Source organism: Ovis aries, chromosome 17 (genome assembly GCF_016772045.2).
Source record: "Ovis aries strain OAR_USU_Benz2616 breed Rambouillet chromosome 17, ARS-UI_Ramb_v3.0, whole genome shotgun sequence".
Lineage (NCBI taxonomy): Eukaryota > Metazoa > Chordata > Mammalia > Artiodactyla > Bovidae > Ovis > Ovis aries.
In genome coordinates this window covers 68,378,993-68,404,044 of record NC_056070.1, presented here as the reverse complement: position 1 = coordinate 68,404,044, position 25,052 = coordinate 68,378,993, and the positions used below count along the sequence as shown (strand labels likewise).

At 51.2% G+C, this 25,052-nt stretch overlaps 1 protein-coding gene across 1 annotated transcript in view; it reads right to left on the bottom strand.

The window, feature by feature from the left end:
- ZNRF3 (zinc and ring finger 3) overlaps nt 1–25,052 on the bottom strand; it is a 144,150-nt gene that overhangs the window by 11,319 nt on the left and 107,779 nt on the right. The window contains exons 3-4 of the mRNA XM_027956687.3: nt 916–990; nt 381–512 (exon numbers count right to left, since the gene is read on the bottom strand). Of these exons, the coding sequence (XP_027812488.1) occupies nt 381–512; nt 916–990 (207 nt within the window). The remainder of the gene's footprint in view (nt 1–380; nt 513–915; nt 991–25,052) is intronic.

Here is a 25,052-nt window from a genome sequence, read left to right as displayed (position 1 = left end):
TATCCTCTTAGTGAAGACCCACAGGAGGAGGGAGACTCAGGAAAAGCAGCTGAGGGTAGGGCGCCCTTCCCTTCAGTCCTTAGTCAGCCTTTCATGGGAAGATGGGACAGAAAAGAAAAAAAGACAGGAAGTCACCCAGAGGGGATGCCAGGTGGAAGAGACACCTGGTCACAAGTCATCTATATCTGGAAACGCTTTTCAGATGCCCTCAAGTAAAACTGGTAATCTCTCCCTGGCCTCCGGGTTTACATCTGCTATAAACCTGCAGGTCCCTGGGGCGCATCAGCGTTTAGATGGGGAAAAAGCCGGAAGCAAAAAAAAAAAAAAGGCCGAAGCCAGAAGGGGCAGGTGGCGGGGTGGGGCAGGTGGCGGAGGCTCACTCGAGGGGGACGGTGTTGGATCCGCGCGCGCGCCACTTTCTGCTTGTTGACGATGTTCATCAGCTTGATCGCATCTGCACCCTTCACATACACCACCGGCCTCTTGAGCGGGTCTTCTGAGCCCTGGTTCAGCTAAGCAAGGAGAGAAGGTGCTGCTTAGAAGACGTAATTACTTTCAAGAAGCCAGAGAGAGAGAGAAAGAAAAGCTGGAGGAAAAGAACACGAAATTCCCTTTTGAAAATCCCCAAACACCAGCATCATAGGCTGGGGGCTCCCAGGCAGATGAAGCTGAGGATGCCCCCTGTTTTAGGATGAAAGGTCTTTGACAATGCCTCCCAGCCCCCAGCTCCCTGGCTCTTAACCCCTCTCGACACACTCGCTTTGGAGGACGACGTGCAAACATGGATCACTAATGAGGGTAAACAAGCACAAGGGCCCCGAAGACCCAGGTGACACGACCGTGAGAAGCCAGGCTAAGTAAAGGAGGTGCTTCTCTCAGGGGCCCTGCAGCCTTGGCCTGGCCCCAGGAGCCTACCTGGTCAATAGCTTCCGGGTTTTCGGACACATCGAAGATGACAGCAGTGGCTCCCCGCTGCACAGCTCGCTTGGCCTAGAAGAGTAAGAAAGAGCCTGTATGGACGTTCCCAAAAAGCTAGCTTTGGAAATCTGACCTGTATTCTAATGCAGAATGTGATGGTCATGAACTTACGTGACTGGGAGAGTTACCAACTTTCCTACGCCTCAACTTAAGTGAAAGTCTCTCAGTCACATGCCACTCTTGGTGACCCCATAGGCTATACAGTCCATGGAATTCTCCAGGTCAGAATACTGGAGTGAGTAGCCTTTCCCTTTCCTTTACCAGTGGATCTTCCCGACCCAGGAATCAAACTGGGGTCTCCTGCCTTGCAGCGGATTTTTTACCAACTGAGCTATCAGGGAAGCCCAAGCCTCAACTTGCCTGTTTTTTTTTTTGTTTTTGTTTTTTTTTTAAAGAAGGGTGTGGGGAGTGGGGTGGGGATGGAGGTGGGTAGGCAACAGCGCCTTGTTCAGTTGAACCTGAGAACTAGATGAGTTAGAAATGGTGAAAATAAATAACTGGGTACTCAATTAACCTCTGTCTCCCTCTTCAGCCTAAGCCTTAACGTCAGACTACAAACTGACAACCTGCCCCGTCAGCATAAAGGTACTGGTTTCAGTAATTTCTGCTGTGAACGCAGGGCCACTGGCAACAAAAGCACATGCCTTTGGTCCTTGTCTTGTGGTCCTCCTTCCTCCCCATGTCATCCAGCCCTGCAGTTAGAAGAGCCTGTGACTATGTCCAAGGTAATCTCAAAATGGTCCGTTTTAATAACGGACATGAGCTGAGGACCTTTGGAGATGCTGTCGGGTGGGGGGAAAGGCTACGAGAAATAATTGTAAATGGGGATTTAGAGCTGTTGGCTGCCAAACCTGGCCGCACATCAAAAACCACTTGGGGAAGTTTGTCAAGCAGATTTCCTGGCTCAGACCACAGAGTCTGATTCAGCAGGGCTGGAGTGAGGCCCAGGAAACTGAGTTCTGAAAGTTTTCTGAGGATTCAACCATTTGGGGGAACTACTGATCAGACATGAAATGTTTTAGGAACAAATGAGAAGCGGTGGAATTCTGTTTTGGGGGGTGGAAAGGATTCCTTTCCATCCTGGTGAACCTTCTAGTTTCATGTCCAGCTAAGGGAACAACAGGGTAAAGCTGAGGAAGAATCAGACATAATCCTTGCTTTTAAGAACCTGAATCTTGTTAGGGAAGCAAGACTCCTCCAAAGGTGAGGGGTGGGAGAAGGGACCAAAATGAAAACCCAGCCTTCTGTAAGATGGACAAATGATGGCCAATACTCAGAGGTCAAGAAAGCCTCTATGGGCCAGACTGCTTGAGAAAGAACTAAAGCTGAATTCCTTCCGTAGAAATAATCACTACATGGATACAGTATGGGAAAACCACACTGAGCCTTAGGCTGGAATGTGGCTAGGGCAATGCTCCATCAGCCCACCAGAGGGCAGGCTTGTCCCACAGCTGCTACAATAAGGCAGCTCCCTGTACTTGGTACAAGCAGGACAGTGAACCCTTCGGGATACAACGAAGCCCTCCGCATGTTAACGAGCTCAGGCACCTGAGTGCTGTCCTTGTTCTGCTGAGGACCCCTTCCCATTGGACTGAGATTCGCTGTACTTGGTCTGCTCTGCTGCTTGCCGGTCCCACCCTGGTTCCCCACTGGGCACGCCCCTCCTGGGTGCTGTCCCTGGCTCTTCCAGACAAGCTGCCGATGGGGGTTGGGTGACTAAGTCTCTTTCAGTCCCCAGCCTCAGTTTCCTGACCGGTAAAAGAAGGACAGGACTGTGTTGTGAGAACTAGTCTCGGCCATGCAGAGGTGGCGGGCTGTCCAGAGGGCTGCAGAAAGAGCTGTGATGCCTGTCACCTGCCTCCAGCAAGAGGATGTGATGTCCCTGTGAGAAAGTTTGGAGCCAGATGGTGTCACTTTCCTCCATAAAGCTGTTTAGGGGCACAGACCCCTTTGCCCGAGGTCAGCAGGTCCTCGGGGGTCCCAGTAAGTGGGTGCCAGTCTTCTGCTCAGGGGGTGTGTGAGTCACCCAGTTGTGTCCACCTCTTTGCGACCCCATGGACTGTAGCCCACCAGGCTTCTCTGTCCATGGAATTCTCCAGGCAAGAATACTGGAGTGGGTTGCCATGCCCTTCTCCAGGGAGTCTTCCTGACCCAGGGATCGAACTCCTGCATGGCAGGCAGATTGTTTAACAAGGAAGACCTCCTGGCCTTGTTCATAAACTGGCTGCCAATGAGGAAATAAACAGGATCTCTCATTCCTTTACTGGCTTTCAGTCCCTGCACATCAGACAGCACCAGAGGGGACTGGGTATGCAGCTCTGTCTTGCTTGGGAGCTTCAGTGGAGGGCGGGCCAGTCTCCTGGTTTCTCTCATGAAAACAGCAGGTCAAGAACATGGAGCTTAAATCCTGTTTATAGCTCGACTGCAGACACAACCAGGTTAATACACAGGGTCCAGGGCACCAATATTTTGTTTGAGAAAACAATCATTCTCACAGTTGGCTTACTTTAAAAATTAGGTTTAATGTAAGCTGCTGTTGAAGTAAGGCTGTATTTCCTGCACACAGGACTGGACACGAGGGGGGTCAGGATTATGTTCAGAACTCACTTGTCAGGAGCAGGCTTGGGATTTAAAATGTTGTTGTTGTTGGGTCTGACTCTTTGTGACCCCATGGACTGTAGCCCACCAGGCTCCTCTGTCCATGGGATTTCCCAGGCAATAGTACTGGAGTGGGTTGCCATTTCCTCCCCCAGGGATTGAACCTGTTTCTCCAGCTTCACAGGCCAATTCTTCACCACTGAGCCACCTGAAAAGCCTGGGTTTAAAAATAGGCCATGAATGATCTACATTTTGAAAATGACACATTGATCATACTATTCCCAAAGCAAATGAAAAAACGTACTTGGTCACACAGTTCCCCCTCCCCCCACATTTTCAGTTTAAACATGGCTGCGGCGTCCTTGAATGCTAGATCTTTCGTGTCTTCTGTAGTCAGACTTGGGCCAGAGAGTTATTTCAACACCTCACCTTTATAAAGTCACACACCCAGTGTCCAAATTTCTCAAATTGAGGCTGTTTCAATGGATGTCTAGGGAAGACGCCTTCTGGTGGACGCTTCTAGTCAGTTATTGTAGCTGAGCTTAGCTGGAGAGGGCAGTTGCCCCTGATCTGTGCACAGACTAGATTAAGAAGAGCTTGAGAAGGGTGTGGGCAGCAGAAAGCAGAAGCAGCCCAGAAGCAGCCGGAGGCCTGGCTTACTGATCTCTGCCCACCCTTCCCTGCGCCCCACTCACACAGGCACGTTCCCACCCTCCGGCATGTTCCCACCCTCCATCACCGCTGCTGCTTCCACTAGGCCGGGACAGGTCGGCCCCAGCCAGCCGGTGACCACAAGCCCCACAGCAGGATGTGGACTAAAAGGTTGTCACGGTTCCTTATTTACCTTTCCAGGCCTGCTAGACCCGAGGCGACAACGTCCACAGCCACTGAGACATGTCACGAAAGCGCCAACATCTGCAGACTTACGTCTTGCAGAGTACAAAACGTCAAGCTCTAGAAGACAGGATCTTACGTGACTGGCACTTACCGCAACGCAGGACCCCTGTGGTTATTCAATAAACACTTATTCTGAATGAGAGCAAGTTTGCCTGGGACTGTGCTCTCGGGGGCCTGCTCCCTGAATGTGGACTGTCTTCCCCCCCAGGGAACTGCTTCTATCGATATGCTCGAGTCTTGAATTTCTGGATGCGTATTGTGCATTCTGCTAATAGTCCCACTACCACCTTGTAGGTGGAGAGGCCCACAACCTAGAGTCTGCTTGGGTTTCGATTAAATTCAGGAATTCCAACCAGGGATGGACCTGGCACTGATCCCAGAGTGCGCAGTTACACCCAGACTGGGTTTGGGGCCTGGTCCTACACCACACCGGGGCTTCCCAGGTGGCTCAGTGGTAAAGAATCTGCCTGCCAGTGCAGGAGCCACCGGAGCTGTGCGTTTGACCCCTGGATCAGGACGATCCCCTGGAGGAGGGCATGGCAACCCACTCCAGTGCTCTTGCCTGGGACCATCCCATGGACAGAGGAACCTGGTGGGCTACAGTCCATGGGGTCGAAAAGAGTCAGACATGACTGAGCGCACACACAGATTCCCACCCCGTAGCTCCCCTGCAGAGCCCCTGGGAACAGACCGTTTCTTCTGTGGATGTGGGGTCCCCAGTGCTTAAACTTTATTGTATGAAAACTTTCGGTGGAATACTACCTGAATTGGACATAACCCAAAAGATGGCCCACAATCTCTCCTTTGTCCCTCACGCCTGGCCAGAGCATAAGCCAGGAAGCTGGACTGTTAGCATTGATACAAAGACTTGTGTCTTCAACCTCTTACGGGAAGTTCTGACATATGGGGGCTTCAAGCAGACTTTTTCTTTATTTGTCTCTATTGAACATAAGTCTGTGTTCTGGTTTTTTTTTTTTTTTTTTTTTGCACTTATCATAATCTTCCAACAAGTCATTTAAAATTTTTGTTAATATCTTTAAGGCTGTGATAGATCCCTTCAGATACCCTGCTCACTCATATCTTTTTGATATTTGGGCTATTTCAGTTTTTTTATTCTTATAGTTAATGCCATGTTGAATGAATCTTGGCTTACAGGTCCAATTCTCCTAGGATGGAGGCCTAGGGCCAAAGAAAATGAAGATTATTAAGAATCTTCATACAATCCACATAAGATTTTAGTACTCCTCCTTATAAACCCACTAACTCTTAATTTATCTGCAGCAAGGACAAGATAGGATGACAAGGACAATAAAAGACAAATTTGGGTCAACAGATTTAACTTCTGGATAAAGTAGCACATTGGGGAGCTGGCTAGGAAGGGAGCTGGTCTGAGAGATACTTCACACGTGTAAAGACCTCCAGAGTGAACTATAATGAGTATTGAATCTTACCTAGCCTACTGATGCTTCAAGGTCAAGTTCATGTGCAAAGCCTCCCACCTAAGACTGGTAAATGCTTCTCTTCAGTCAGAAGTAGCTCTTACCCCTGAGTTCTAATACCTGTAAAGATTTCTCTTCTGCCACTTACCACTTTCTATGATGCATTTTCCTCGGCAAAGGTGACCTTCTTTACTATTTTTGCAATTAATAAAAGTAACATGCTTGACATGAAAATTCAAACATAACTCAGAAGTTGAAAGCAAAAAATAACCGACTTAGTTCCTCCTCAAACCCCAGCTTTATAACGTAACAACAGTGTGGTTTATATCCTTCCATGTGTTTTTTTTTTTTAATTCATGTATCAGCAGGCATACAATGCATACGTATATATACACTCACATATGAAAATCTACTTAAAATAAATTGGATGTATATAATCTGTTCTCAACTGTTTTCCCCCTTATCTCAACAATTTACTCAGCAACGTTATGTGCAGTGATGCAAAAAAGCGTTTTTCTTCTTACCAGCTACATATAGCCTTCCATTACTGGGTGGACCACCTCTCTGCCAGGCATTCAGGGGCTCTCTGCAGCTTCTCCATCAGGCTCAGCGCTGTATGTACAGGCTTGTACTCACATTCTGGTGGCATCCACTCCTTACATCGCTACACGTGGTCCTGTGGAGTCAGATGGCGCTAACATCTCACATGTAATTGTCTTGGCTGGCTGCTAGGCTCACCCGCCCTGGGATCTGTGGAGCCAGGACGTACATCTGACCAGTGTCGCTGCCCAGAAAAGCCTAACAGAGCAGACCGCCCTGGGCGGGCTCAGCCCATACTCGACAAATTCACATAGTAGGCGGTGGCAGAGTTTAATTCTATTTGTGGTGCCATTTATGACTTTATTCGTCCGATGGTAGTAATTAACCAGTTACTGTGGGTGCTAGGCCGGGAGGATGAACACGGTGAGCAGGACCGTGGCCGCCCCGTCCTCACGTAGCGTCCGTTTCACCAGCAGTGCTGGGGCAGGCCTCGCTGAAGAGCCTTGGGGGAGTTGTAACGAAAGGTCTGAGTGTCCTGTTCCGAGGGCCAATGAATTAGAAATGACCCGCCTGGAGCCACCGATCCCATGTTCCTATAGTAGGTCTCAGGGGATGAGACACCGTCCTGATCAGCATCCTTTGAGAAATATCACGTGTGCTAAGGCTCTCAGCTACCTGGCAGCCCCAGTTTTTTCGACACAGGACCCTTTCTGCAACAACTTCTGTCCATACCCTTTCCTTCCACAGAAGCTTTGGGACCCAAGGCTCTGTGCAAACGGCTGGCTCAGGTGACAGGAGTCTCACTGCCTAACTATGCCCTGGCTCTTAACGCATGGTTGGAGGGGGAGGGATGAGCCAGAATCTACATTTTGATCTGGAAGACAATGTCTAAGGAATATACCCACTGCAGCTTAAAGGAGGTGGTCCCTGGTGTGAAAACACTCAATTAACAGTTGACCCTCGAATAATGCGGGGGTCAGGGCGCTGACCCTCTGTACAACCGAAGGGAAATCACCATGGATCTTAGAGTCACCCTCTGTATACTCGGCTCCTCAATCTCCAAGGTTCCTCCATGTCCATGGTTCCGTGTTCACAGATTCAACCCCCTGGGTTATGCAGCGCTGTAGTATTGACCACTGAAAAAACCCATGTCTAAGTGGACCCATGTTCAAACCTGTGTTGCTCGAGGGTCAGCTGTATACAGTGCAAGGTGGCAACTACTTAAGAAAGCCAACTGTGTGCCAGGCACCCCAGGAAGGATCCAAGCCAGGACCTTCTAGAGGTGTCTGTCTCCACACACCTGCTGTTGTCCTGGGATGGGGAAGAGCTCTCGGTCGGCAAGCAGCAGGGTAAGGGCACTGAGGTCTCTCCCTTTCTTACGAGTGTTCACGTGCAGCCCTCTTCCAACATGCACAGCAGTGTGACCCACAGTGGCAGAAACTACAGTCGTGGGGAATCAAGATGGCACCAGAGGCCCAGGGCTTAGTGCCCACGACCTGGCATCAGCTTCCTGCTTCAGCGGGGCCCCCGAGTTCCTTCTGCAGCTGTTCCTGGGGCAGAGCTCACTGTTCCAGCTCAGGCTGATAGAGGTGTGTGTGCCTACCCTTCGCGCGGTCCTGGCCTTCCTATAGCCAGGGCTCTCTCTGGAGAGAGGTGCCCCAATGAGCGCCGTCCAGGGGCCAGGCTGAACCACACCCCTTTGCCCTCACCCCACTGCTCAGCTGCTCACCAAGTTTTGCTGAGTCCAACTTCCACATCCATTCATTTTCCAAGCCCCACTGCTGCCACCCTGTACCGGACACTAGAGTTCTCACCTAAGTCACAACCACCACCCCCCAAGGGCTCCGTAGCCCACCCTGCCTGCCCCCACTGCCCCCCACAGCCCACAGGGTCTCCATGCAGCACAAGAGGGCATTCTCTGAATTGCAGACCTGCCCTGCCCCACTCTCCCGAATGACTCTGTGATGCTCTTCGTATAAGACGTGAGCTCTGTTTAAAAAATGGGTAACCACCAAGGTCCTACAGTACACCCAGGGAACTCTGTTCAATGTCACGCAGCAGCCTGGCTGGGAAGGGAGTTTGGGGGAGAACGGATACGTGTGTGTGTATGGCTGAGCTCCTCTGCTGCCCGCCTGGAAGTAGCACACCGCTAATCTGCTATCCTCCAAAAAACAGAATAGGACGTGACCACTCTGGCTTTCTGTGGGCTCAACCCACCAGCCCCGGAGCCTGACGAGGCGGGGCTTTTACAGTTCCTTGCCCACCTGCTGGGGAAACACGCTGCCTCTCGCCCACAGCCAGCCGGGCCTCTTCCAACTCTCACAGCCTCAGGTGTTCCTCTCCGCACCCTGGCCCGCCTGGTCCCACTGGAACAGCTCTTGTGACATCACACTGTCACTGTTTACTTAAAGTGCCTCCCTCACTAGAGGGCAGCCAAGGCCTCAGACTTCTTTCCCGCTCCATTCCCAGAATCCAGCAAAGAGCCTGGTACAGGGTAAAATGGCCTAGAAACGTCTGTTGATTGACCTAAAAAGGATGAGCTTTCGCCCCAGGGGTTAGCATCAAACACGCCGATCCCTGCTGTTCCAAGCATGGGCTGCGGCTCGCTCCAGGCCACCTGGTCTCCTGTTTCCTCTGACTCTTTCTGAGTGGCGGAAGGTTCATTCTCTACCAGATCTTCTCGGAAGTCAGGATCCTCCGCTGGGCAGATGCTGGCGATTCAGTTTCTTATGAGCTGCGGCCGGCTCTTCTGCTGCAGCGCTTGCGTACGGGCCTTCTATTGGTGGTTGGTTCTAACTCAGGAATTATTCTCTCTGGGGAACCTCTACCCCAGTCCCTGAGAGTGGCTCTGTCTCACTGGGGATCTTCATGGGGTCGCAGGCCTCTTGTGAGCAGGTCTCTGATGTTAGGGCACTCGTCACATCTGTCCCTTCTACTCCCAGGAGGAACATAAGCCTCCCTGACAACTCTCAGCAGAGGAGAGCTGAGCAAACCACCACCTCCAGGTATATGCACGGGCACAGACGGCAGGAGATGTGCATTTTCACTGTCCTCTCATTGCTTAGGAAAACCTGCCCACCCACCCTGCTACCAAGATCCCAGAACTGGTGGCAGATTCCGAACCCCCGGACTCAAACGTGCCCTTGGGCAGAGCCACGAGACACCAAAAGTGCAGGCTTGCGAGGCTCATCCACCTGAGGTCTGAACCTCCAGGCACAGTCCCTGCCAGGAACGCGGGGCCCCTAACAAGCCCTGCTCAGGCTGCCACTGGGACAGGGGCCTGTCCACACACAGAGACCACCAGCCAGACGCGGAGACACCCTGCCTGACGCTCACCAGTCTCTCTCGGCTGGTCCCACCCCAGCACAAACAAGCCAGAGCTCCCCAGGTCCCTGCGTGCCCCTCCCTCTAGACACCACTAAGTGGATTCTAAAGCTGCCCTCCTCACTTTTTCCTTTCCTCCTCCTCCCCTGTGTTCTCGGCTGAGTGACCACCCAGGCACGGGGCTCTTGGGCTTTCTGGTCCGCCGCTGCGCCCTGAAGCATGAGTCACTGCACGACAGGGGACACTCTTTGCCAGCCGAGGGGGCTTGCAAGGCCTGTCTCACCAAGTGCCCTGTTTTCCTACAGAAACCTTTCATTCCATAGGAAATGAGGTCACACACCGGCGCCCATGGGTAACCGGTGAGAAAAGCCTGGTGCCAAGAAGGGGGTGGGCGTCAGAAGAAGTGGCCAGGAAAAAAAAAAAAAACCGACCGTAACACTCTAACCCGGCAGGAGGCAAGGGAATCACCTGCTCTGGGGCTGCGAGTTCTGCAGGGGAGGGTTAGGAGGGAAAGAAGGTGGGGAGGGGCACAGAGCTTGAAAAAACAACCTGGTTTCGTTTACAGTATACAGGACAGATAGGGTAGTTACTAAACAAAATTTGCAGGGCCATGTGTCTGGTTTACTGCCACGACTTGGAGCCCCTAATCCACTGCCTAAAGGGAGACCAACGCAAAACAGCTCCAACCCAGTGAGGGGGTGGGTGTAGGGAAGTGGGGGTGTCGGGCGGCCAGGCGGGCTCACCTTCCCGGGCGGGAGGAGGCGGATGGGGGAGGAGGGTGGGTGGCGCGGCGCGGCCCGCTCCACTGGCTCCTGGCTCCGGGGCTTGGCTGCAGCCCGGCCTGACCTTCCAGGTTTCCCTGGCCGGAGATCAAAGCGCCGAAGCCACAAACACCGCTCAGAACTCCGAGGCCCCGCGGCCTCCCCCTCCCCCCACGCCGCGGGGCCGTCTTCGGGGGGGCAGGGGTTGTGGGGGGGCCCCGGGCTCCCATCCGGCCTCCTCTGACCCCACCCCGCCGGCCGCGCCCCTCCCGCCAGGAGAAGGTATTTCTCGCCATAATTAAAGTCATTAAGCCCTCCCGGGGCTCGCGTCGGCTGCGGGTTCCGAGCTCCGGAACGAAGGTGATGCATTTTAAGTCCTAGTGAAGATTATGCCGATCTACTTAGGAGACATGTAGCAGCGAGAACTCAGCGGTTAAGTTAGTGGTTAAGGCTGCCTGCGTTTAGTGTTATTTATTCTCAAAATATGTAGCAGCCCCAGTTAATTTCTCCTAATTAAAGGAACCGGCAGGATAGGCTGGGGGCCGCGGCCGTGTCACGGCGCCATCACCGGGTTGGTACCCTTTACGAGCAGAAAACGAACGGAAATGCGTTTCCCTAGATCTTAATCTTTCAGAGACATTTAGACCAGTTCCAAGAAACACAACGATCCTCTTTGTTTTAACACCTTGACGAGGAGCACCCAAACCAGGGAAGCTGTCCACGCCCTCCTGCGCCACTGCGCTGCCGGGTCAAGAGGTGTTGCAGGGGGGCGGCAACCTCCGCAGGTTGGGTTGTTCCTCGGGAGATGGCCGTGCCTGCGACAGAAACTTCTCGAAGGACTTGTTAGCTGCTATGTTGGGTTGATGAGTTTCCAGAAGCCCCACTTCAGGCCAGATCTTATAAAGTCAGCAACTAGAAACTTCAAAAAGGACCACCCCCTTCTCTGCATACGGCTGCTAACGCTTGTTTAATATAAACAAGTGTTAATTAGGTGGCAGGATCGGGCTTAACAACAACAGTGCCTGCAGAGTCTGAAGACCCGACAGGCTCCCTTCCACTAGGAGAGCAAAGGCCGGGCTCCTCGCAGAGAGAACTTCCAAGTCTGGCGGACTTGCTTCTCAACCTTGGCAAGTCGTGGGGTGCAGGGCAGCCTGCAGGCCTGGGCCCCTGCCCTGGAGATGCCTGTTTCATCTGTTCAGAAGGGAGCCCCCCACTGCAGGATTCTTCTGAGTTTCTCAGTCAGTTTTAAAATTCAGACAGGGCCAAGGTATCACTGAGTCATGAGCTGCGCGAAGCCTCTGGGGTGCCTGTCAGAGGCATATTCCGAGGCCTCTCCTGGTTCAACTGGACTCAGATAGGTCCAGAAGCTAGGTAACCAGCATCCCAGGCAAAACTGCTGATGAGGCAGAGGAATTCCTGAATCAGGTGGCAAAATGAAAACAAAAACAAAAAAAACAACCCTAGGATAGTCTGATTATATGTTTTCTTATTTTTATTAAGAGGAAGGGAATCTGGATGAAAGAATTTCTGCATGCCCCAGGCAGTCTTGCTCTTCCCATCTGTGGGGCTTGGGGGGAAACTAACAAACCTTTAAATAAAATAAATGCTACCATCTTGAGGGCCTCCCAGGTGGCTCAGTGGTAAAGAAATCTGCCTGCCAATGCAGGAGACTTGGGTTCGATCCCTGGGTGGAAGACCCCTTGGAGGAGTAAGTGGCAACCCACTCCAGTATTCTTGTCTGGAGAACTCCATGGACAGAGGAGCCTGGCGGGCTGCAGTCCATGCAGAGCGTTGGAGGCGACTGAGCACACTCGCATCCATATCTTAACAGATACACCTTCACAGAGACTTGAAAGGCCAGGTTCTGACTGAAATTTCTCCAACTCCTCGGAGTTCATTGCCGGAATGTGTCGGTGTGGAGAAAGCTGACCCCAGGCCCACCCTGCCTTTGGGGCAGGGTGTGTGTGTGTGGGGGGCGAGCTTGTGCACATGCAAGGGGTCACCCCAGCCTCAAGGCCAAACTCCACCCACCCTCCTTGGGTAGAGGGCTGTGCTGCCAGGGTACCCTGCCCCAGGAGGAGGGTCCTGGAGGAGAGGACTACAAGGTCCTGGAAGCCAGCACAGGGCCATCTTGGGAGAGATCTGGGATACTGGAAACAATTTAGAAGGGGGCTTCCTCTTGGATTGTCTTCGAGTGGCCAGAAGCTGTAGAAGCTGGGCCTCCCCCACCTGGTCTTGGGACATGACTGCCCCAGAGCATCAGAGAGGGAAAGTAACGTGTTATGTAAGGGCGAGGCAACGAGTGCTTTCAAACAGCACTCACCCTGCAACAGCACGTCAGCAGGTGAGGCGGGGCTCGCTCCTGGTTTAGAGCTGGACGGGCAGTGGTTACACGATACAGCCGTGGTATCGTGGGGAGCTGAGAACGTGACATCAGCCTCTCTCCGTAATCTGAGGCTAGAGAAATACTCATGGCATCCTGCTGCTGCTGCTGCTAAGTCACTTCAGTCGTGTCTGACTCTGTGCGACCCCACAGATGGCAGCCCACCAGACTCCTCTGTCCCTGGGATTCTCCACGCAAGAACACTGGAGTGGGTTGCCATTGACTCCTCCAGAGGATCTTCCCAACCCAGGGATCAAACCTGCATCTCTTGTGTCTCCTGCGTTGGTAGGCATGAGCCGTTGGGGAAGCCCCACCCACTAACACCTTATGTAAGTATTCTATTTCCCAACCCCACAATGAAGTTCCAGCTATCTCTTATCCTAACCTAGCTGGATTCCCCCCTCTTTAAAACTCCCTTTACAAACGCCATGTAGCTCACACAGTCGACATGAAGTGGGGTGGCAGGGTGGAACGTCCTGCTTATGTACAGGTTAGCTGCTTTGAAAGCTCATGACTGTCTCAGTCAGAAGCCGTTCATTCAGGAGGCAGGCCCACTGCTCTCTAGGCAGTGCAGGCTCACAAACGGTACACCCTCACTGTGTTGTTCTTAAGGCTCTTCCGAGCTTGTTTCACATTGGTCCTCCCCTGTGTACCCTACTGTCGTGATTCCTTGTATCTGTGACTTGTATTAGAATATCGTTTCATCACCTCTTAACTTTACACTAAAGTCATTTACAGCAGCAACAGAACCACACCTCTCTCCCCACCCACCTTGGGTAGAGTTGCCAGGTGCCCCTCAGCCCAGGGAGGGGTTTCATGACACCCCCCCAACCACGGTGGCCCTGAGGAAGAACAGTAGCTAGAAGGTGACTTGGGAGTGGGTGGCTGACCTGGGTTCTTTTTAGCCCTGCTGGTGTCTTAAAAAAATCCAGCTCACCTCCCCATCTCTGACTGTGAGCACCTGCACAACGGGGATGATGCTAACAGATGAGACGAGAACGCGCCTGGCATGCGGTAAGCACTTCGGCACTCTCTCCATATCGATGCAGTAGGTATGCGAGGAGTGTCTCCTTGGGGCCCTTGGCCCTCCCCGTGACCGCCTGTGTGCAGGCTTCCTCTCCTCTCCAGGTCCCTCCTGCAGGTCCAGTTCCCACACAGAGCAGCAGGCACTCTGCTGGACTCACAGGGACTGTACCTGTGGAAGGTTCTGGAAGTCAGCATGACTGTGCTGCACAGCGTGGACACACAGGCACAGAACCAGGAGAAGGTGGTCAGTAACACATCTGAATGTTCTGGGAGCCCCTTAAAAACACAGGGTGGGGGTGGGCCCTCCCTGGAGACCGGGGGCCCAGGGTGGGAGGTGGACCCCTCCTCTGTAAGGCTGAAGGCTCCCTGGGTTGATCCTTGGGCACAGCTGAGAGCTGGACCACCAGACTGAGACCCTGAGGAGGTCAGAGGATGGGGCGGTGGGAGGGTGCTTCTCAGCCCTAGCTCACCCATCCCTTGTCCACAGCCAGCCCCCCGAGCCCAGCCCCAGTCCCAGGACAGCCTGATTCCTCTCTTAGTTGGGCTGTTTGGTTTCTAGAAGCCCACTTAGGCTGCTGTAACTCAGACCTAAGGAAAGCGCTCAGAAAAACGTGCTTCAAGGCAATTGAGCTTCTTTCGATGTCTGGCTGAGGAAATGATACATGCCCCACTCCCCCACCAAGCGGGAGGCTGAGAGTCCAAGGTCAAAGGTCTGGGGGGCAGTCACTATCCCAGGCATCCTCTGGCAGGGTACCTGGGACCCCGCAGGGAGCAAATGTGCCAAGGCCCTCATGCAGGGCGGGGGAAGGGGCTGTGGGCACAGAGCAACTCCCTACCCTGTAAGGGGCAAACTTTAGGGTTCACCGCAGAGGATCTCCCGGGGCCCAGGGGCCTGCACACCCTGACTGGACAGAGCAACAGAATGAGAGTTCCAGCAGAGTCTTCTGTGATAATAGGATGATGAAAATTCAAGATGAGAATCTCAAGGATTCCATTTCCGAAGTCCTGTTTTTCTTCACAAGACCCATGCTTTCTTGAACAAAGTCTTCAAGCACAACCTGAGCCTAGTTAGCCGAGTCACAGAACTGGGATCCCACCTGCCCACCTCAGATCCACTTCCCTGCAGAAAGTCAGGACAGCTGTGCTGTTGGGAGCCCTGGTGGGAATGGGGACTGGGGGTGTGGAGGGGGACACTGGCGGGAGCAGCGGAGATAGTGGGGGCAAGCTAGAAAACATCATGGGAGCTCGTTCAGCCCAGAAAGGCCATATTCTAGTGTCTAATTCAAAGAACAAGCCTTATAAGCCCGTCTCTATAGACCAGCAAGCTGAAGGCCATGTGGAAAGTACATCTGTGTTTTTCCCCCCAATGCATTCCAGGTCTGGCGCTCAATAAACAGCCACCACAATGGTGGTGGTGATGGAAGGGGAGGGAGACAAGCTGAGCAGGCACCGAGCAGGCCTTCCTCAGGCTGAGAACAGACCCGAGATGGAGGAGAAAGAGGTTCCTGTGCATTCCTACCCAGCATCAGGGTGGCGGCAGCAGTTACTTCCTGGGTCCACAATCCCGTCCTGCCCACCGCCTGGGCTGCAAGGCAGTCGGGGGTGGTCACTCGCCTGTGCAGAGCTTGCAGTATCCTGACTAGAGAGAGGGAGCTGGACCAACAGGGGAAACAAGTGGATCGAGAGCCCAACCCTGTGGGACCACCACCTTGAGAGATGCTCCAAACAGATGCTCCACAGAGGAGCTGGCATGGGGGGTGGTATGTGCTGTGGGCTCGAGTGGCTGGGAAGGGCTTTGGCAGCCAAGCTGCCCAAATGAAGAGGAAGGGAAGGCTGGCTGGGAGCTGGACACGTGGGGTGCTGGCTGAGGCTGAAGACCTTGCAGACACCATCAAGTCGTATGAAGGGAAGAGGCGATGCTCTGTAATGCAATGGTGGCTACACATCACAGTCCCCTCCCAAGGCCACCGTGGAAATACTGACTACTTCTTTGTCGCTGCCGTTTAGTTGCTCAGTAGTGCCTGACTCTACAGCCCCATGGACTGTAGCCCCGTCAGGCTCGTCTGTCCTTGGGATTTCCTAGGCAAGAATACTGGAGTGGGTTGCCATTTCCTCCTCCAGGGGATCTGCCCTACCCAGGGATCCAACCTGCACCTCCTGCACTGGCAGGTGGAGTCTTTCCCAGTGAGCACTGGGGAAGCTTGACTGCTGCTGCTGCTGCTGCTGCTGCGTCGCTTCAGTTGTGTCCGACTCTGTGCGACCCCATGGACTGCAGCCTACCAGGCTCCTCCGTCCCTGGGATTTTCCAGGCAAGAGTCCTGGAGTGGGTTGCCATTGCCTTCTGCAGCTTGACTACTACTTACCAACTAACTCTCTTTTTCTCTCGGTAGCAGGCAGCAGGCCCACAGGTTAGTTTCCAGCACACAGCGTCCAAGAGCCTCTATGGTTTACTGACATTTCTGGATCACTAAAATTGCACTTTTTTCTGGGAGGCGTGCCCTGACCCCTACACAAGGCTCAGTTTGCTTGCTCTGTGCTTACAGGCAAATGTGTAATTCTGACGGTCTTCCCCAGGAGTTATTTACAAAACACGTATTTCTCGAGTGCCTACCATGATGGTACAGTCATATGCTGAGCAGGCCCAGTCCTAAAAGATTTAATCCCTCTTAGCTTGGAGCTGCAGCAGTCACACTGGGGGCCCTGTATGCACAGCAAGAAATACTCCTTGAATGAAGGAAAAACAGGAAAGAGGGGAAATAGGGAGAAGAAAGGTGCCTGCTGACAGGGCCCACGTGTCTCCACTTTACATCAGACCTCAACTCATCATCCCGTGCAGGGCATACTGCCTCGGAACCCTCAGCAAATACTAAAACATCTCTTCGGTGTGAACTCTCATAGCCAACAACAAATACACGGGCAATTATTGCTTCAAGAAGGCAGATTTTAAAGTGTAGTTTGATGGCCTTTCACTGTGCCAAAAATTGAAAGAAAAAAAAACAAACAGTTAATGACTTTGAAAGTCGTTTATAATGAAAGAGACCAACGGGACTGAGAACCACAGAAAGGTGGGGTTGGGCTGGATCGCTTCCTTTGGTCAATAATGGGTCGATGACTGTGTCATTAAGAAGAGGACTTCTTGCAAAGGAACAGCTTAATCCCAGGAAAAGGAAAGAGTAAAAAGGTTACATTAAGGGAATCAGGGATAATCTCTATCAATTACCCAGAGCCTTTCCTGTTGGGGAAGTCTCAAAAGAAGAACAGGAAAAGAGCTGGGTCACGATCCAGGTGCTTACGCTTTGTTTCATGATCCGAGAGCTTGGCGGGCTGGCTTGTGGTAGGTAAGTGGAGAGGGCTGAAACAACCAGTGGGTGTGGGTGGGGGGTGTGGTGGGTGTATGTTCAGTCATGTCCCACTCTGCGACCCCACGGGCTCCTCTGATGGGATCCTCCGGGCAAGAACACTGGAGCGGGTTGCCATGCTCCCCTCCAGGGGATCTTCCCCACCAGGGATCAGGAACCTTTGTCTCCTACACTGCCAGGTGCTTTCTTTACCACTGTGCCATCTGGGAAGCCCGTGTAACCCACCCACCCCCACCCCCGAAAAACAAGCAGGTGACTGTAGACTATGCCAGGGCTGGTCCAGGAGGCACCCCACCATCAGGCAGGCAGTGGGGGGCTGGCTGGCCTCATTTTGAAGCTAAACAAGTCAAACTGTGTTCCCTTGCGGGAGGCTGGCTGTTTGGAAGGACCAGTGAGCCAGATCCAGAAGAGAAGGTGAGGCTGCTTCTCCCGGGTGCCAACATGGCCCAGCTGAGGAGCTGCCACAGTCCTCACACAGAGGGACCAAGGGGGCCTCTGAGGCAACGCTGACCTCCTCGACTACGGTCCATCTGAATCGATCAAGTGCCCCTGGGTCCTGGAACGGGATTAAAGAGCACCTAGCCCCACGTCCCAGACTTGCAGAGGATGCGGTGACTTCCCGAGGTCAGAGCACGCTGGCAGCAGGGGAGGGTGTTCAACTCATATCCTGTCGGCCCTGCCCCCCACTTCTCTGCAGTCCATTATGTCGTGTCATGTGTGAGCTTTCCTTTTGGGAGAAAATCAAAACTCAGGGGCATCCAATGGTAGTTTTCCAAAAATAGCTGAAAGATATATTTAACCGGTACCTATGCGTTAGAACAGAAGTATTTTGCATATTATTTTAAGCAGTCGTTTACTAGAACATTCCTACAGTAAGAGGTCTGAAACCAAACATTTAAGGAAAGAGCTGTTAAACTGATCTGTGAAAGGAAGACGGTGAACTGTAATGAACTCGACAGCAGACAGGTGGATGTTAGCTTTAAAGGAGATGGAGTCTTGAAAAGAAGTGTCAATTTAAATTTCAAGTGAATTGAGTTCATTATTTAAAAAAAAAATCCTAAAGTGAGTACTTTTGAAACAACACAGGGGTCCCCTCATTTCCGCCCCATATACTGAATTTGCTTCTACTGGGCATTTGCATAGCTCAAACTTAAAAATATAAAAGAGAGCTGACTGAAGTCCAAGCTTCTCTCAGAGCACCCAGAGCCTGCTCTTCTGCCAGCCACACCATCACAAAGCCCAGAGCCCCCTGTCATGAGAACACGAAGATGGGCTATGTTCAGATTCAACCGTGGGCAGGGCTGAAGCAAGACTCACAAGTACTGGGTTCCCCAAGCCCCACAGCCTGACTTCAGTTTGAGCCCCCAAGGGAAAGGGTGCCCAGGATCAGGGTCTGACAGTCAGGAGCAGCTTAGGTTTGGGGGTCGCGTTAACCGCTAACAGATGAGGTTATAGATTAACTCATTGCTGGCATTAGTTGGTTAATGTACAATTTGGTAGGTAACTTCAATAGTCCTGGGCCAAGTTCAGAGGGGGAAAAAAAAAGAGCAGTGTTCCCTTTTCTCATTTAAAATTTTAAAAGGAATAAACTGCTGATACAATCAACATGGATGAATCTCAAAGTATGCTAATTATGCTGAGTGAAAGAAGTCAGATTAAAGAGTACATATTATATGATTTTATTCATATAAAGTCAAATTAATCTACAGAGGAGAAAGCAAATAATGGTTGTCTGGGGACTGGCAAGGGACAGAGAGAGAAGGGGCAGGGAAGGGTTTCAAAGAGGCAAAAGGGAACTTTTTGGAGCAATAGGAAGTCCATATCTTGACTCTGGTCCTAGTTTCATGGATGTGTGGGGTGGGGGGGCACTGGTAAAACTTTTCAAATTGTACACTTCAAATATGTACTGTCTATTATGTCTATTATACATCAACAGAGAACTTAGAAGTGGGGGAGGAGGGGAGAATCCGGAAACATTCTTTCCCCATTATTGGTCTTAACTGCGTAAAAGCAAAAATTTTATGACACAGATAGCTTTCATCATGTGAATGCTGTTAGCATTAGCTGATATAGGAAAATTCTAAAGCTGGTTTTAAAAAATTATCCAGACTGAGGAAGATTAAGACCTCCTTCTGATACATCATGTCTCAACATTCTAAAACCAATCCACTCTTGGTGAATCTGCATGAATGGGAAAGCTGGGCCGGCAGTCCCGAGCCCCCAGGACTCCTGGGTCAGTAGGCGGGAGAGAAGATCACGTGTAGGGGGGATGATCAGGACTGGAGGGGATGGGGGGTGGCGAGTGTCCCTGCGCACTTGCTCCAGCTGCCCACAGTCCTGGGAGTCTAGTGGCCTGAACGATTTTTTAAAAATTGATAAGGTGGATAAGAATCCACTTGCCAGTGTAGGGAACAAAAGGTTCCCCAATGAGAAGCCCCCGCAGTGAGAAGCCCGACCACCACAGCGAAGAGTAGCCCCTGCTCACCGCAACTAGAGAAAGCCTGCTCGGAGCAACAAGGACCCAAGCACAGCTGAAAATAAATTGTTATTTGTTTAAATTCCGGACTCTCTGACTTCTTAAATAGGTGCCCGTGAGTTCGTTGTTTCTATCTGACTCGCAGGCTTCCCGCTCAGGGAGCAGTGAGCCAGCGATAGGACTCTGTAAGATGGTTCAGGGGATCAGACAGTTCATGGGTGCAGAGTGCGTGGCATGGTGTGAGCACCCTGAAGGCACCAAGGAACAGCAGCTAGGATCTAGTCTCAAATGAGTCATGGTGCTAACAAGTGTTGATTGCTGCGAATCAGACAATGCTGCTTTGAGAGAAAGGAGTTTGAGTTCTGAACCAGGTATGTCCATGCGTTTAGGAGTCGCTTTAGCTTGCTGTCATGAAGACAAGTGGCACCGGCTTTGCCCTGTGCCACCTTTAGCTTTCGTCTGGAGCAGAACCGAAACAGTCTCCTCCACAGTTAGATGAGTTGTCAGAATTTAAAGTGCTCCACCATGATCTCCCATCCTTCCTGGGTCGATTACGAGTTACACGGTTGACCCAAAACATCAAATAGTTCCTCTGATCAAGTGTTAACAAGAAATTCACACCTGTCAAGGGAGACAGAAAAGAAAATCCGGCCACAATACTTTGTGGCTCCTGCCATCAGGAGGTAAAGAGTTTAAGTCTACAGCCCTTGGACTTGAGCTTGGTCCTATCGTTGTCTTTGGCCAATGGTTGGTTAGCACATATGATGCCTGCAGAGGCTTGCTAAGTGCCTGTGCATTGGGCTTGCTCTCTTCTGCTGCTGGGAACCCTGAGATGACCACGTGAAGGAACCTGGGCCAGCGTTCTGGCTGATGAAGACCATTTGTGGGGCAAAGCACGGCTCTCCTGGTTTACCTAGAATACAGGGACCAGACGGTCTTCTCTAGGCAACATTTCTCTCCCATTTCAAGTCTCTTGGATGAAAAAGGGTTGCAGAGGCAGCTTTGTGCACCACTGGGCATGCTCCTTAGAACAAGGGGAGCTTTGCCCAGAGGGACATTTCTCCAGCTGAAGTCACGTTGCTTGAGATACCGTACCCTGCCCACCCCCCATCCCACCCCTCACTGCTCCCCAACATAAGCCACCTTCAGCCAGGTCAAGTTCTTTAAATCAGAATATGAAGAGTTTTATTTGAAACTCCTTGGTTAATCAGTAATCACTTAAATGCTAAGAGGTCACTCGCATAAAAGGAACAAATACACTTCTGTTTCCACCACCTCTAACAGGTAATTTGCAAAAATCCCTAAATTCAAGCTTTATCTCAAGTCTCATTAAATTAACCCTTGAATTTAAGTCCCTTAAATTAACCTTCATTGAACAAGTGAAAGGATGGCTTCGTTCAGGCTTTTCCTACTATAATTATTCAGTGTTAGCAAGACTTTACTTAGCAGAACAAAGGAAGTGGGTTCTAGTGTAACCTTTTATTTGCTAGAGCGCCCATCCCCTGCTCTGGCAAAGCCTTGCTTCTCATTCACTTTTTTTCTAAAGAGAAAGTTCTCTAGCTCATTACAGCCTGTGTCCACACTTGTATCTACCTTGGGTGGTCAGACACCACATCACCTTCACAAATGCACTTATCATCATGGGCTGAGGGGACGCAGGGTTGGTCTGGTCTCTGGATTTTCAGGCGACCGCGAGGTCAGTGCGCCGGAAGCTCTGCCGTGAACTGTGGCCATGACTTTTGCCAGGATCACAGACATCATCTAGGGATGACCGGCTGACCTCTTGCAACATTATTTAATTCAGAGTAAAAGACACAGCTTTCACCAGCCAAGCTGGTTTTCACTGCAATAGCTTGGGGATGTTTTTTTCTTCTCCCCTTTCTTTCCTTCCCTCCCTTCTTAAAGCCACTGGGAGAAGGGAAGAAAAAGTCTGGAAGGAAGGATATTAACCCAAAGCAATACACTGAAACCTAAGCTTCAATTAAAGTTTTCGCTTGTTTTAAAATTTATTTATTTAGCTGTGCTGGGTCTTAGTTGCAGCACGCGGTATCTAGTCCCCTGACCAGAGATCGAACCCAGGTCCCCTGCATTGGGAGTGCAGAGTCTTAGCCACTGGACCACCAGGGAAGTCCCTCCATTCAAGGTCTGGTTAAACTTTGGGTTTCTTAGGCTACAACTAGCCATTAAGGGGGAAAAAAAAAACCCACACAGTAAGTTTTAGGCAATTATTAGAATAAAGGTTTTACATACAGCACATCCTTTCACAGCACACCCTTTAACAGCACCCAACACATTAGATAACTTTTAGAGGACCTGAAAGAAGTTGTCACCAAATAATCAAGTATTAATAGATAATATTTAACAGGATACCTCAAATAAGTTGTTAACTTTCTGCAAGACTCAAGTGCTCTCGCTCTATTACTTGGCAGATGAACATATATGGAAGCGAAGTTCCATTTGGTGGTTAGAAAGTGACAGGAATCACAGGAATCAAGAGTGCGGCCCCCCCCACGCAGCAGATGTTTCAAAGAGCAGGTGCCGGGTTGGGCTGGTGCGGAGGCGGGCGCGTGGGACATGGTGAGAGGTGTGGGAACCTTGACTCTGGCAAGCTCTCCACTCAAGGCAGCCTATGTGCAGAGACGCCCCAGCCAGCCTCCCACCCATTTATTGGTCTCAAGATGCACATAACAGCTTGTTGTGTGTGCGTGTGTGTGTGTGTGTGTGTGTGTGTACTTGCCAGGGGTCTCTGCGCCCCTTCACTGCCCACCAGCCCCCTGTGGGCAGGGGACCTATCTATCCGAGTTACCACTGTATCGGCAGCGTTGAGCACAAGACTTGGGACATGGGATCTTCCCAATGGCTCAAGCAAGTAAAGAATCCGCTTGCCAGTGCAGGAGACACAGGAGATGTGGGTTAGACCCCTGGGTCCGGAAGATCCCCTGGAGGCGGAAATGGCAACACACTCCAGTATTCTTGCCTGGAGAATCCAACAGATGGAGAAGCCTGGCCGGCATACAGTCCGTAGGGTCGCAAAGGGTCAGACACGACTGAGCGACTAAGCACGCACGCACGGGGGACATAGGAGCTACTTCATGAACAGAGGAATGAAATCCAAAGACGTAGTCGGTTCTTCTACACAAAAGGGAGCTGCTGTGGGTCGAGCTTGTTGCATCCTTTCCCCACTGCTGGGAGCCCTGGTACATCTTTGCCTCTGGTCAAATGCAGGGGTTGCAGTGAGATGGCCTGCAAGCTCTCGTCCCCACCCTGGCTTCTATGCAGTGCACCAAACTGCTGGGGCTCGGGGATCCCACGGACACGAGAAATCACATCGCCCAGGCCTGGCTGCCACATAGCTCAGGCAGCTCACAGGGTGACTGCTCTGGGGGAACCGGCTGAGGGCATGCAGGGCATTAACAAATGACTTCAGATGACTGAGGGCCATCAAAGATGCCACCACTATTAACTGCCTTGTTTAAAAAATTTAAAAAGCTGGGCGGGGGGGGAGGGACATCAACCCTGAATATTCATTGGAAGGACTGATGCTGAAGTTGAAACTCCAATAATTTGGTCACCTGATACGAAGAGCTGACTCATTGGAAAAGACCTTGATGCTGGGAAAGATTGAGGGCAGGAAAAGCAGCAGGTGACAGAGGATGAGATGATTGGATGGCATCACTAACTCAATGGACATGAGTGAGCAAACTCTGGGAGACAGAGATGGACAGGGAAGCCTGGAGTGCTGCAGTCCATGGGGGTTGCAAAGAGTCGGATATGACTGGGTAACTGAACAACAATAACACAAAGCAAGAAAAACAACAGGGGTAATTCCAGTGACATTTCTCATCTCTTCCTAGGGGCAAGATTTTGGCGAGGATCCTCAGGGTCAGCCCTTGGATGTCTGTGTGATTTCCCAGCAGCAACATGGAAATAACCAGGGCAAGAGGAAAAGTACAGGGGAAAGATGTTTAGGGAACAATATTAAGACTATGAAGACTTCGGCACTGTTTTTTTCTTTTTTTTCCTTCAGAGCATGGAGATATTTTACCGTTATTAGCAATGCTAGGCTGGTCTGGAAAAAGACCGCCACCAGTATCTGTGACATCTGTGGTTGCTTATGTCAGAGGATGGTGCCGAACCCTGCCCCCAGTTCCTCACGCTAACGGAGTACAGCATCGCCGTTCTCTGTGTCACCGTGCTTACAGTCACACTGGCAATCAAAAATCTGTGATCGAATTTGGTTCTTAACACTTGGGCCCTCTTCCAAGCCCGCTGTCATAACAAGTTTAGCAGGCAATGGTTTAAGCTGTTTATTAGGTACAAAAATAAAAAAATAGTCACTTGGTCGTGTCTGACTCTTTGCAACCTCATGGACTGTAGCCCACAAGCTTCCTCCATCTATGGAATTCTCCAGGTAAGAATACTGGAGTGGGTAGCAATTCCCTTCTCTGGGGGATCTTCCGACCCAGGGATCAAACCCAGGTCTCCTGCATTGCAGGTGGATTCTTTACCATCTGAGCCATCAGGGACGCCCAGTTACAAGCCATTAGGTACAAGCTGACATGCAGATGACTGTATTCCCTCTTTTCAGTCTGATACAGCTTTCTTTAAGTTAGCTGTGAGTGTGTCACGTGGTGAAGAGTTTTTACAAGGGTCAAGTTGCTACCATGTTCTGTCACTTACGCACAACACTTTTGAAAAGCGAAAAGATAAATCGAGCACACTGTGGGAAGGTTTCCTTTTGTCTTATCTTTTAATATATTTTTAAAGTTTTTTTTCCCCAAAATATTTATGTCTTTATTGGCTGCCTCACATTGGAAGATCCCTCAGAGAAGGGATCAAACCCATGTCTCTCTAGTTGTAGCTCTCTCAGTTGTATGCTGATCCGAGGCCTGTGGGACTTTAATTCCCTTAGTTCCCCGACCAGGGATCAAATCCATGTCCCCCGCATTGCAAGGTGGATTCTTAACCACTGGACCACCAGGCCAGTCTCTGTCTTATCTTTTTAAAAGGATCAACGGGACCTCTAGAAAGCTGGTTGTCTTTTCTGGGCTTCCCGGGTGGCTTAGCTGGTAAAGAATCCGCCTGCAATGCAGGAGACCTGAGTTCAATCCTTGGGTTGGGAAGATCCTCTGGAGAAAGGAACGGCTACGCACTCCAGTATTCTAGCCTGGAGTCCATGGGGTCACAAAGAGTCAGACCCGACTGAGCAACATTCACTTCACTTTCATTTCGATCTGCCTGTTTCCCAGGGACTTCGAGTAGTTTCTAGAA